At 37.8% G+C, this 14,487-nt stretch overlaps 1 protein-coding gene across 1 annotated transcript in view; it reads left to right on the forward strand.

The window, feature by feature from the left end:
• ALG6 (ALG6 alpha-1,3-glucosyltransferase) overlaps positions 1 to 14,487 on the forward strand; it is a 692,991-nt gene that overhangs the window by 483,306 nt on the left and 195,198 nt on the right. The window contains exon 7 of the mRNA XM_044085553.1: positions 8,017 to 8,202. Coding sequence (XP_043941488.1) covers positions 8,017 to 8,202 — 186 coding nt within the window. The remainder of the gene's footprint in view (positions 1 to 8,016; positions 8,203 to 14,487) is intronic.

The raw sequence follows: 14,487 nt of genomic DNA on the forward strand, positions 1-14,487 counted from the left end.
CCATTAACTCTATTTTGAAAGTTGCTGACCCTCAATGACTTTTGGGAACAGTTTTTGCAGCCCATCTGATCCATGAAAGTATCTGCATAAGCATTTAATACACAAATACAAACTCTGTATGGTTTGGTGGTGTATCTGGCCATATAACATATTCAATCCCATTCTTCCTTGTTAAAGGATCTGTTAGCAGTCCTACATCACCCATATTTAAATTTCTGGTAAATCTGCTCTTTAAACCTTTACACTATTTCATTGGATTTCCATTCAGACCGCATTTAATTTCATTACAATTCCTAACCTGCATTACCCATTTAACCAAAGAAGGGGATAGCCATCCATGCTCTATTTTTTTCCCCTTATAATATAAAATTGTCATTATCTTTTAATAAACATTTTAGCTTAATAGCTTGGTATTCTTATATTGCTTTCTCTTCCCAAGGCTGGTGCCAGTATCTAAACATTAAACACGTATGCTGCCAGACCCAAAAAAAAAAACTTGCCAACCACTTATCTGACAAAGAAAAGCCAAGTGGTAAGACATACTTAACCCATGTTTGAAGTGAATTCTTCAGAAAAAAATTTAGAGTGCTGAAGTATACTTTTTAGAATGTAACCTCTGCAGGTAACATCTGCCTGGGCATCCCAAAACCAGAAGATATCCAAAATTATTTACTGTCTCTGAATATAGTTCTAGGTCTGGTACTCCCAAGCCCCCATTTGCTTTTTTAAGGGTTTTATATGAAATAAAATGTATGATATTCCGGGAAAAGTAGTCCCGGGATCATCGCTACTATCTTCCCCTACAACAAACTGGTATGTAATGTGGGTCCTAAACATTTTTGTGAGGTGTAGAAATGCCAAAAAAATATTGGCAGCTAATGTGAGCAACTGCTAAAAAGGTCTTAGTCTTTATTAGTAAGGTCATTCTCATATACTGTGTTATGAATGCTGTTATGTACAGCACCAACAGCCTCCAAATTCACTTTGTGCTAAAAATCTCTGTTATTGAGGGTCTATTTCAGAGTATCGAATTACCACTTCAAGTCCCACATCAAAGAGACAACATCATCAACACTGCAGAACATCGAACACCTGGAACATCGAAAACGTTCCATGGGAAAAGAACCACTTGGCCACCATGATGAACTTTGCCCTTTCCCCACTGTAGTGTGATTTCAGAGTTGGTATATTTAGTTGGGGGGAGGCTTCACCCCCCCCCCACGTTCGTGAGTTTGATTTGCTTCGTATTATGTTGTGTTGGGTTAGTGGTTGTTTTCCCGAGGTCAGTTTTCAATGTTCCGGGTGTTCGATGTTCTGCAGTTTCAGCTATGTCATCTCAAAGATGTGGGATTCAATGAAGTGGAATTCGATACTTTAAAGCTGACTCATTACTGAACATATCTTCAATATTTTGCCTATATTTCACTGTGTTAGAAACAGATTCCCCTGTCCTTGTCAGATTTCATAAACCGACTGTATTTATCCAAGCTTATAGCTCTGAAGACTTTAATTTAATTTAATAATTGTTCATTCTCCTTTGTAAGGATTTCATTTCCTACCCTCTCACTCACATATACAACTTCTGCCTAACTAATTAGATCACATATCAGGTATGGAATACAGCAATAGCAACTCATATTTCATAACTACCCATGCCAACTAATGCTTTGCACTGCCATTCTATCTAAGTACTTCCCACTGTAGATAAAATACTAGAAAATTATTTACAGCCAAATTGCTGCTTATTTACATCAATGTCATCTCATGTCCAGCAAGCGACATAGATTCTGGTCTAGAAGCAGCACCATAATAGCTGTCTACTCCCTCACGTTTGACATCTTATCCAGTATGGACAAAGGCAACCTGACAAGAGCTGTCTTTATTGACCTAACAAAAATCTTTAATCTAATTGGGTATAAAGTAATTTGACAAATTAATAGAAGTAGACATTAGTGATTATGCAAAACCTTGGTTTGTAGACTTCCTCACCAGTAGATCCTTCAAGGTGAAAGTAGGCACCACTTCTCTGAAACAGCTCATCTTATGAAAGGAGTCCCCTAGGGTTCCATTTTAGCCTGTCTGCTATTTTGTATATTTATCAGCAAACTCTCATCTGATTACAGTCTGATACCTCTAATTCTTTATGCAGATGACACTCTATTATACAAAGTCTGCACCAAGATGACCTCCAAGCCCTCAACCAGTGGCCAGTAAGCCAAACACTTTTACTCAGTCCCTCAAAAACAAAAGCAGGAGCATTTGGAACCAACCCAAACTAGCAAAGCAGCCAGCTTACTTAATACTGGAGATGTTAATAGAAACTACCACATCCTTCAAATACCTTGACATTTGGTTAGACCAATCTCTTAACTTTCAACTACATATTCAAAACACATGCTGACACTACAGCTCTGGATGAAAAAAAACTATCACTCTTCTGTTAGAGCCAGTGAAAGCTGCAATAGGCAAAGGAATACTCTTGTTTATTTTATTTATTTATTTATTTTACATTTATCTCCCCTCAAATATGGACTACCCATTATAGCTGCAGCCACAAAGAAAAATGTCAACACCTTACAATAAAATCTGCCAGCTCAAGACTAACCTCCCCCCCGATAAACCAACACCACTTCCAAAGATAAATGACTCCAGTACATTTGAGACCATACCTCATACAAGTATCGCTAATTCACAGAGCCCTCTCTCCTGAAAGTTGGCCACTCTCACTGATAATTTTTTCTCCAAAACCCCCACATATAATCTCAGGGATATCTGTCAATCTCAACCCACTCTACTAACTCCAAAAACTAAACTATTGCACTGACTGTGCATTCTCCATTTTAGCACCTAAAGTATGGGATTCCATTTCTCTCTTGATTTGAGACATTCAGAAGTAGTCAGACTTCAGACAACAGTTCAAGAAACACCTCTTCACCCCAACAAAGTGCAGCTGCACTCACTCAGGTCACATTATATGAACCCTGCAGCTCTCTCACACCTCTTTGTCCATATTTCATCCTTCCTCATCTCATCTTGTCATCTCAATTATTGCCTCTCATTTACCCTGCTTCCCTCTTCTGTTTGCATGTCTGCCGCACTTCTTTCTAATCCTCTTATTACCTCTGCTTGCCTCTCTCATCTTTTCTTTGTCTTCTCCCCATGGTATACTTTCTAGCAACTATTCTCACTCACCTCTTCTAATGTCTTTGTATGCCTCTATGTAATCAGTGATATGCTGCTATTCCTGTAACATAAGTAATCTCCATCATTATGGCTACATCTTGTCCATAGAGCTCTGCTTAACACAGTTTTATTTTTCCACCCATGTTTTGACATTGTAAACTGCTGCTTCTTGTTCTAAATGTTGTAGCACATTCTTGTGTCTGTGTGTGTATGTGTGCATATATACATATATATGTTTTTTAGCATATCATTGTGTCTGTAAGTATGTTTTGTTCATTTCTTATTTGATCCTATTTACCAGGGCTGTGCCTGCAAATGGTCCATTGAGATAGTGCACTACTCCAGTAAGCAAAATATAAATAAATACATTTCATTCTTGCTGATATTGTGGAAGGGAAGAATACTTTCCCATGCCAAATTCCCCTCAGGTGCCAGTGCAAGATCAGTAGGATTCCAGTTTTTCTGATGGCAAATATATATATATAGGTCTACTACTATTCACCGAAAGCACATTTCACTGAAAATTAAATTAGAGTGCACTTTTCAATGAAAGGTCATTTCACCTAAAACACAATTCACAGAAACACATTTCACCGAAAGTTGTAGATGGCCTTTACCCCACTGTAGTGCGACCCTGGAGTTAGTATATATAGTAAGGGGGTGTGGGGGGCGTAGCCCCTCACATATTTATGTGTATATTATTGTCCGAGAACAGTAATGTATTGCAATTACATGTATTCATGTATCTAATTTAAAATATGTGTGGGGCTACGCCCCCCCCCCCTTACTATATATACTAACTCCAGGGTCGCACTACATTGGAAAAGGCCATCTACAACTTTCGGTGAAATGCGTTTCGGTGAATTGTGTTTTCGGTGAAATGTGCTTTCAGTGAAAAGTGCACGGTGAAATGTGTTTCAGTGAAATGTGCTTTCGGTGAGTAGTAGTAGATCCATATATATATATATATATATATATATATATATATATATATATATATATATATATATATATATATATATATATATATGTGTGTGTGTGTGTGTGGGGTCTCATCTTACCAGTTGCAGCCAAGTAGCTATCCAATTGGGCATTGCACACTTGAGTACTATAACCCCAACTTGAAATGGATCATAATGAAAGCAGGATTTAGAACAAACCTGAGGCTACCATATAAATCGTAATACAAACTTTGATCACTGTATGATTACTCTGAATTGAGTACTAAATCCAGCAACTGTCAGATGTATAATTTTAGAATTAGTGTCATCCACACAAAGTACAACATTACACAAAAGAAAGACACAATTGCATCCAATTCAAATTATAGCTTTTAGTATCCAAGTCTATTCGCATGTACTTTTCTGATAGCAGAATGTGATTGTTGTACATCCACCTTTACATATGTGACACATTCTGTATCCCATTCAGAGTAGAATGTATTCCATATAGCTGTTATGGGCAGATAACTAATGGATACCCCCACAATTGCACTTACTTTTTTTTTTTTTTTTTTTTTACCTTGTAGCTGAAAATTGACTGAAAAAACAATGCGTGCATTACACTATTTTTTTAGTTCCTCAAGGAAAACTAGCATATTATCTGCAAACAGGTTTACTCTATGCAGCCTCCCTTCATCCTTAATACCTTGTAATGCCCTGGGCCAATGACCCATTAGTCAAAACAAATAAAAAGGTAGTGGGGCACACATGCCTTATTTCTTAGCCAGTTTTAACCATGACAGAAAAATGCTACTCAGTTTTTGCTACTGTAGTGGCCACTTCATAAATACAACAAAGTAGACCTACCCACTTCTGGAATTCAGAATTCTATAGGACCATCGACAGAGTTCTATAGGATCACCAACAGATAAAGCCACAGCAGTGTACCAAAGCCATCTGAGCATCAAGACTAAGGAATGAGGCAGGTAAACTCATGGATGTGTAGTCCATCGATAATAAAACTCTTCTGTTTGCATCAAATGCCCTTTGATTTATCACAAAACTGGATTGCAGCTAGTGCACCCACATACTCATGAAAAACTTCTACTCCCTGTTAAACAGGGAAATAGGCCTGTATGCACCTAAATCATCCTTTGATTTTTGTAGTTTCAGCACCATTGTAATACCCATCGCATTCCACGAAGGAGAAATTCTGTAAAATTCCACATACCTTAAAAAAATCCTGTCATACTACTTCATCCATATAAGACAGTAACATAGTGGTAAGGCCATTCAATCTTGTTTACTTGTTACTGAGTCAAAATCAGCTGTCCCTTTTTTCACAAAGGTAGAACATTTTAATATTCACATCTACTGTCTTTGCTTTACAAAAATGCATTGAACCTAATAATGATTGTGAAACAAAGCAAATATTTTCTTTCACCAAATGTTATTTAAACTGTATAACATTTTAACATTAATGCTTTCATGTTAATGTTGTTATAAAAAAAAAATCTGATTATAAAAGTATGTATAATAACATGTATAGTAATGTAACTACTATGTTGCATCTGTTCATAGCATTGTTTTCCTGCTGTTTTATTTATACTTGAAGTTTTCCTCCCTAAAACACTCTGTCAGCCCGACCAAGTCAGCAAAGAGCTATAAATAAATAAGAAGCATCATCCGCACAACTAAAATCATACATTTGAGTCTTTTGGCCTGCTGTCTAATCATGGGCTTGGTTTAAGAAAAGTCCATAGCTGCAGAATTTGCTTTCTAATGGCCTTAGATCAAGCAATGGAATTGGCTCACCTGGTATGTACAGTTCTTACTGACTTCTCCAAGGCCTTTGATTCAAAGGGCTTTTAAGCTATGCCCCCCAAGCTACTTGCCATCCAGTAGTTTATTCACTAACTCTGTAGCAGATATTTTAAAGTTATAATTAAATACCAAGGGCATTATCTACTTCACCCTCTCAAGTCTGGCATTCTCCAGGGGTCTGTCCTTGGACCATTGCTTTATAGTCTCTTTCACTTCATCTTAGTCATATAAAACTTTCTCCTTTATGTTAATGGCAGTTTTTTGTCCTCAGGAAATGCCCTGAAATAAGTCAGTAATCACCTTCATATTAAAGTGACCCAGCTTCCCACTGGACTACAGCAGCTGAGACATATTGTATAGTTAACTATGAGAGGTGCTTCTTTGGGACAGACAGCCTCTATAAATTGTTTGTACCTACAAATAACTGGGATTGTGGCTTAACCCTTTCCTTACCTACTCTTCCCAATGTGGAGAAATTGGCCCCTTGGACTACAGCATTTAGAACCTATAGTTAATCTGAACAAAATCAAAAGCATGTTTTTTGAAACTCAAAAGTATTTCAGCATAGATAGATATCTATGAGTGGTGCTTGTTAGAGTCAGTTAGCATTTTGCAGGTGTTTGTACCTACATATCTTTGATATTTGGTTTGAACCTTTCCTTACCTACTCTACTTGCATGCAGATATTCACTGGAAACATTTCCGGTTTACTTAGTACATACTACAGTGCTTCCAGTAAATTGTCAAGAAGTGTGAAGCAGTTACTTGGAAATGGAACATTATTCTGTACTCTTGAATATGGAGTATCAATTGTACATGATGCCTTTGCCCATAATCTACAGCAACTTTAATCCTACCAAAATAAAATATATGATGGATTCATTATTGGGTTACTTAAAAGACAGTACCACTGCCTGACTGTCCAAGAATCAGTATGGATACCCATAATATTTTTATTCTTACTCCTCATCTGCACCTTACTTTTCAAAGTTATACATTTAATTGCTCACATTTCTGTATCAGTTCTCATCAGTTAAGTAACTCTAGAGTAATTTGAGATCTTCCCAGGACCATATTATCTGACCTGAACTGCCCCTTTATTCATTGATGTGTTTTATTAACTCTTTTTTTTTTGGAGCCCCAACCTTTTGAAATGTTCTTCCAGATGAACTAAGGCAGCTAAACAATTTGCCTCACTCCATTATCTAGTGCAAAACATAAATTAAAAAAATGTTAAGGGTTGTTGATACTGTAACTTAATTTACAATGTTTACCTGTTCAGGCACTTTTGTGATCACCTGGCTTTGGTTCCTTGGTGTCATCTTGTAATGTGTAGCTGTAGTTAATGTAACATTTTATTTGTATAATTGCTCAATGCATTTCTCTTTTGTATTTAATTTCTTAACCTACTTCACCTGGCTGGCTGTTAATTGTATATTTTGAATTTGTTTTTGAATTGTTATACCCACTTGTAACTAAACATGGTCTCTTGTAACACTTGTAACTAAACATGGTCTCTTGTAATCAAGTTCACCTGTTTCTAAAATCCTGCATGGACAAGAGAACCCCAATACTAGAACTGCTAATAATCTCTACTTGGCAAAACTTTATTTCTCTTATAGCAAATTCTTCATTGACAGGGCCTTTCAAGATGATCTCATCTCATTAATAATTTGATCATTTCTGAGCTGTGTCTTCCTTGCTTGACAGAAATTAATTTCTTCAATTAACTTGCGACTTGTTACTCAAGACTTTTGGAAGCATTACTAATTACTCAAGTAGCACTTCCCCAGCACCTTATCACCTGTATATATTTTAGTACATCATATAGAAAATGCTGCAGTCTTCTCCTAGACAAATTAACCAGGCATTGCTGGGCTCATCCCATTGTAACACTATAACAGTGATATGTATTTTTTTTATTTTTAAGAATGCGTTTTTGTGTTGTTTTTGTATACATTTGAATATGCACACGTGGGTTGTGAGAATACATATTTGAGCATACTTATGACTTCCTTTTAATTTTACAGTAGTTTTCCACTGTTAGAAGACCTTAACTTTGCAACATATACAACTGTGTGAGTCTGGGCTTCACCTTGTGGGGAATAATTAGCTTTGCATACCAAAGATATTTGTTAGGCTCATTAGCATTTGTTCTGGCTTTGAACTACAAACAGATGGAACTCTACCACTCTCTACCATTCTTTTGCTACCTTCTGGGGAAGTGCTTTTCAAAAGGAATAAAAGGAGATGGGTGAGTATATCCCTTTCTTTAAATAGCATTATTTATTTTTCTCATACTAAGAATTTAGTGTACTTTTCTTAAAGAAAATGTGTTGTTACTTTGTGCACTACATGCTCTAACCCACAATCAAATATTTGAACGTTACTGCAGGGCAGAGTTGTTCTGCTGTATCATGTCTATGTTCGTGTAGGTAGTTTGTCAGGGCTGTGAACATCAAGAACTCTAGGAGTATGGTTATTAAAGCATCAATGAGAGAATTCACTGTTGGCTACCTCCAGGCCTCCACCTGGAAGTCATTTATATAAAGCTTTGTTTACCAGATAAGTAGGCTGGTCTGAAGATCCTTTTCAGTCACAACCCAGATGCAGAGATGCATGGTGTATACACAAAGTTTCTTTGCTATATTAATACACTGTGGTTGACATTTTAAAGCACAGTTGGAATAAAATACAGGACACAGTCACATATACAGTATTATATACAAGCTCAGTTGGCATCAAATACTGAGCAAAAGCAACTTATGGTGTTGAACAGTATGGAAGTCATAGCAACACGATTATGGTGATTTCTACTAAAACACATAGCATAGTGTTCAGCAAATTGAAAGATTCACATATAAAAAAATTTCAGCAGTTACTTGATAAACAATGGATAGAATAGTTGTATTTATTTTAATCATTTTTTTTATCCTTTTTTGGCCAAGTTAGTCCCACTAGGCTAGTAGCCTTTTTTCAGGGAAGTCCCAAGGTGGTATTTGGCACTGAAAGATAGCTGACAATAAGCGAACTGCAGGCAGAAAGGAAGCATCTAACCATCCAGTATGTAACTATGTAATCTACATGATCTATCTATGTTTGGTTATATTATGTGAACTGTAGAGAAGTTAAGACAGCATGTAACTCTGTGCCGTAACTAGATTGGGGTATGCATGATGAGCAAGTGTTGTCTAAGCTGTAGCATTGACATTCATTTATGAAGCTGCACAGAAATCAGGGCTTCATAAATGAATGCTGTTATATTTGTGGTTGTGGTGCAGACCATTGTGTACTGTTACCTATACAAAGGTGCTTTTTACAGTTGCCACAAGCATCTTGCTTCAGGAACAGAACTGCAGAAGACTTTTTTTTTAATTGAGGCAGTGCAACTGCCCAGGGCACCAGATGAGTTAACTTGTGGTACTCAGTGGCGGCTCATGGCATTGGACTGCAGCCCTTCCAGCTGTGTGAAGAAAAAGAAAAGAACAATGCTGTAAAAAATACAACATTTATAACTTAACTGGGTGACTTGTGTTGTAAAAATGAGTCCGACTGACACGCAAAGTCCTGCAACTCGAACTGCACATGCTCGTTGCTTGGCGAGTTCTGGGTTGTTTTTTTTGTTTGTTTTTACTTTCTCTGTAAAGCTGGACTTCCTCAGACTGCTGTAAAGGCAGTTGAGATTATGCAGAGTTCTGCATCAGTGTGTGATGCCCAGAGGTCTGTGTGGTAACCGTACAATAAAGTGAAAGGGGGGTGGACTGCCACATCCACAGTCACGTACGTGACATGAATGACAGGATGGCTACTGATTGGTTCTCACTTTCTTTCTAAAAAAGAGAGCAAGACACAATCAGTTGTAGCTAGCTACTAGCAGGCAGTGCAGGACACTTGAACCATATGGTACGTGGGTGTTAGTAGTGCAATCTGATTACAAACGGCTTTCTTTGGGCGCTTGCTACGGAGAGGAAAGATTTATTTTCTGGATTCCTGATCAGTCACCTAGCTACTTAAAAAAGGCCAACTTTTTTTTTTTTTTTTTTACTTTATTGTGAATCGTGACAGAAATGGAGTTAACGTTAACGGACAGTCTCAGTCACTCTCCTCATCATTTTTTTTTTAACTTGAGGTAAGAGCCTTGTAGAAAGAACTTTTCTTACACTAGTTAGAGAGCTAAAAGAAAAAAAGTTGCTGTAGTGCATATACTCAATATTCAGCATAGACTGAAATCTGTGTTGGCTAAGAAAGGATTGGTTAAGCACCACTGGTGTAGTAGTGCTAGTGAGTTCTGCTGTATACGTGTTTTCCATGTCTGTCCCTATGTGTCAGTCTTTGACTTTCTGTACTGTCTTCTTTCATTTGCTTTAGAGTAATGTTAGCAAAGTTAGTAACAGAGAGATTATGTTTTTGTCATAGTTTTCCATGTATTAAGTCCTCTGTTTTGACACTGCTATGGACTGTATGGTTTTAGTCACGTATGGTAAAGAGCAAATGTTGTCTAAGATTTGAAACCTGGGTAAAGTGTGTACTTTAGGGTCCAAAAAAGTAATTTTCGGTGATGATGATTATTCACTGCTTGAGAAGGACATTTTAGCAGGTGATGTACGAATGTAAGAAAAAGAAACTGAAGTTTCTATCGACATTTCTAACAACTATAAAGGTATTTTCCCCAGATGAATGGTTTGGTTTATTGATTTGATTATGGCAAATAACAGGGTTGTGCAGTATGTTTACTTTATTTTGTTACATTATGATGTGTATTAGAGAAGGTTAAATGAACCAATATTCAGCATGGCTGGTGGGGAGTTCTTCCCTATAATTTGATGAAGTGAGTATTTTCTTGGTGTGAGTAGTTTGTTTTTGAGGCAGTGGGATTAATGGTAAGGGATTTTATGACCCAGTTTAGAGAAAATACAGTTTGTGCTACTTGATATACACACTGCAGTGGTTATATTGTGAATATAAATGCTCTTTGGTTAAAGACCGCTTCAAATTAGAACTGGAGGAGTCAGGGTATTTGTCTGTCTACACAAGTTTTTAAGTTTGCTGAGTATTGTTACCATGTGGTTTCTGACTTAGTTTGCAGATTATGAGTATGTAACTCAGCATGCCGGGGAATAATCTACCTCCTTGGGGAGAGTAGGTTTATTTTCCCTTTGGATGGAATGACAGCCTCTGCTGTGGTGTGTAGGTAAGACTCATGAGTTTGGACAAGGCCTAAAGGTTATGAATAATACCTATAGTTCCTTTACTATCTTGCCACCTTTCTACAGCCCTGAGTATGAAGAGTTCCTTCTTAGCAACAATATTTTAAGTGTGAATAGGGGTAATATGTACTAATTCTGAGGTTGCAGTATATCAGAGTATTTCCCTTAGTCTAAAGTACAGTGATTTCTGAGTTAGTATATATAAGTAGTAGGAGGTGTGATAGCATAGCTGTCCACATCAGGGGCGCAGGGGATGAAATCACTTTGCAAGATTGGTTTGAAAGTGTAACAATGAGTTTTGAAAATCACTGCTTTTGTTTTTTTTTTTTTTTCTTTATAATTGTCTAAGTGTTGGACTTTCTAAGGGTTACTGTCTGATGCAATATAGCAGACCATGCAGAATGTCACATCTGTTGGTGTAACACAAGAGTAAACTGTGGTGAACAGAAGTGTGTCAGCAAAGCTGTTACAGAATAAAATACTAGTGCACTAATTCATGCAACTGTATGTTTTCCTGCATTTTTTTTCTGGTCTGCTCCTTTTCCTAAATACAGGGGGGCAGACGTGGGGTAATGTCTTGCTGTCTGATGAAGACAGAAAGAGGTTAAAAGCATCACTTTCCTCTTGAGTAGTCAGATTTCAGAGACAGCAGAGTATCTCCTCTCTTTGAAGCTCAGATGGTCTGACACTTTTTGTACATCTTCTTAGGTATGAAATAAAGTTACAAAGAACATGATTCTGTAGGAAAGGATGCTGCTGCAAGATCCCAAGCTCATTAAGTCATTAGAAGTCCATGCCAAAGCATTTGTCTGACAGTATAATCAACACATGCTGCAAACTGTATGTCCTTCCTGGTTAATCTTTGAAGATCTTATATATATTCTGTAAAGCTTTATTACTCATTAACCTTGTTTTAGATGAGTTGGATAATCATAGAGGGAATCATAGAGGGAACTAGAGTATAACAAACCTGAACAGCATATGGGTTTGAAATAGTATAAATATTCACCCTCAACTGCCCTACTTGGGTATATGCTTACATATTAAAGCCTAGATAAAGGATTTTTATTCTCTTTCCAAGAATAGGTATTGTTATCTTAGAGAGGCAAATATCATTCTTCTATAAAACTTTTTATATTATATTTTATGTATATATATATATATATATATATATATATATCTATATATATATATATATATATATATATATATATATATGTATGTATATATACTGCACTTCTGTTGTTGGCCGAACATTGTTCCCCCAGTGTATTTGGCCTTGTCCAGATTTCCTGCATTAAGAGGTTGAGAGGTACATGCAAATAAATCACTTTATAGAATTAGGTATATCCAAACCTCTCAACTGTCCCTGACTTTGGCACAAAATGTTGCTCTGCCCCCAATAATGTCTCCGCAAAATGGCAGTTTTGGAAGAAAATGTGGAGGGTTTACAACTGATAAATAATTGCAATGATCAGTGTTTTAGATTACTTTTATTTCAGAAATGCATATAGATTCTCTTTTTTTGTCAGCTGCTCAACTTAACAGTACTAATATTAAAAAAGTGTCCCTTCTTTAACACGTTTTTAGCTGTATTGTGTGGCTATTTTATATTTTTGCATCACATTTTTGGTCCATTTTTCATAAAGTTGTGGTGTTCTGGCAAATTAGTGGCAAATCATTAAAGATTGAAGTTAGAATATAATGACAGACATTTGAGTTTCAGATTTCATACCCTTCAGAATATTCGTACTAATGCAAGACCTACTACTCTATTATCTTTTTAAGAGCAATATTTAAAAAATGTCCTTATTTTTGGGCCTTTGTCCCACTGCTATTATATGAGGTTGAGAGGTATGACAAATGTGTCAGGGCCTTCACGGTCAGCCAGAGACATTTCAAATTGCGACATACTTGTTGCACCCTCTCCCTCATGTAGTGACTCTGGATGTGTCCAAGGAAGGCAAGGAGCAGATGTTCATCGTGTTTCACTGTTGCAGTCATTACTCTAGGGTTATCCTGCTGGCAGGCTACCCTGAGTCGGCCAGAATTCCAAAGTCTAGTTCCGGCGTCCGTTGCTGTCACCTCTTCCCTGACGTCAGTGTGCCAGGGGTATAAAAGATGCAGCCGACGCCATTGTCTTCAGTCTTTCTTGCCATGCGGTGCCCGAAGCAAAAGCAGTTCGCAAGTGCCGGTCGGCCGACTCCTGAGATTTTCGAATTTGAATTTCAGAACTGAAGTCTTCATTAAAAGCTAAGTACCCCGTTGGGGAAACTTTTTTCTTGCTCCAGACTGATGTCAGAAAAAGTTAACAATTGTATTTCTTGTGGGAAGCAAATACCTCATAAGGATTTTCGCTCTTACTGTATTCCTTGCCTAGGTCTTGATCACAACATTGCTAGCTGTCGGTTTTGTGCTAGATTTAACCAACGCACTATCAAGCGTCATTTAAATTTTGCATTTCATTACTTTGGCCGAAGATTTAATTATATAATGCCGTCGGACCAGCCGACAACCGGAGTTTACAAAAAACGCAAGGACAAGAAAAAGGATAGGCATCCGAGGTCCAAAACCGACGACGAGGCCTCTGCTAGGCCAGTCGCCGGTTCTCAGTGAGGCGCTTTCGCAGCCCCTGGCGCTCGCTACCGTCTCCCACGTGGAGCCGACTGGGCCTCTGGATTCTCGAGGTAATGGACACTCAGAAATCATTCCCTCAGATGGGTCCAGAGCTGCTGAGCAGGCATCGGCTTCTGTGGGTGTTTTCAGACCTACACAACTATATATTAAGCCATCTTCAGCTTCAAAGACAAAGACTAAAGCAGCTCTAAAGACAAAGAAACAAGTACAGCATTCTCCTACTCAGACTTGCATGCCTAAAAAACAGATGCTCAAAATGGCAGAAGACCTAAATACTTTGATCAGGGGCTCCCATCCCCCTCCTGATAAGAGGCCTAGGCAAGAGACAGGGTATGATTCTTCTGATCAGGTTTCTATTTCCTCTGATTCCTCTTCTGAACAGGATTACTCCATGCTTCCCTATGAGGATTCTGATGCTGAAGAATCCATTCCTTCAGCCTCTCCTCCTGAGGATTATTCTTTGGGGAAACCCTGCATACTATGAGGGAGCATTTCCACTGGGAGAGCCAAGATTACTCTGAATCTAAGAAAAGGCTCAGAGATTTTCTGCTACTTCCTCAGCACAGACCTCGTGCTATTCCACCTGTTCTAGACATTGTAGATGATGTATTTTCGGAGTCCGGCCTGTCCCCTGACTCTTTACCCCCTGCACCTGCTAAGTCAGACATATATACAGGGTCCCGGATTCCCATAAA

Source organism: Protopterus annectens, chromosome 10.part0 (assembly GCF_019279795.1).
Source record: "Protopterus annectens isolate FY-2018-M chromosome 10.part0, PAN1.0, whole genome shotgun sequence".
Classification (NCBI taxonomy): Eukaryota; Metazoa; Chordata; order Ceratodontiformes; family Protopteridae; genus Protopterus; species Protopterus annectens.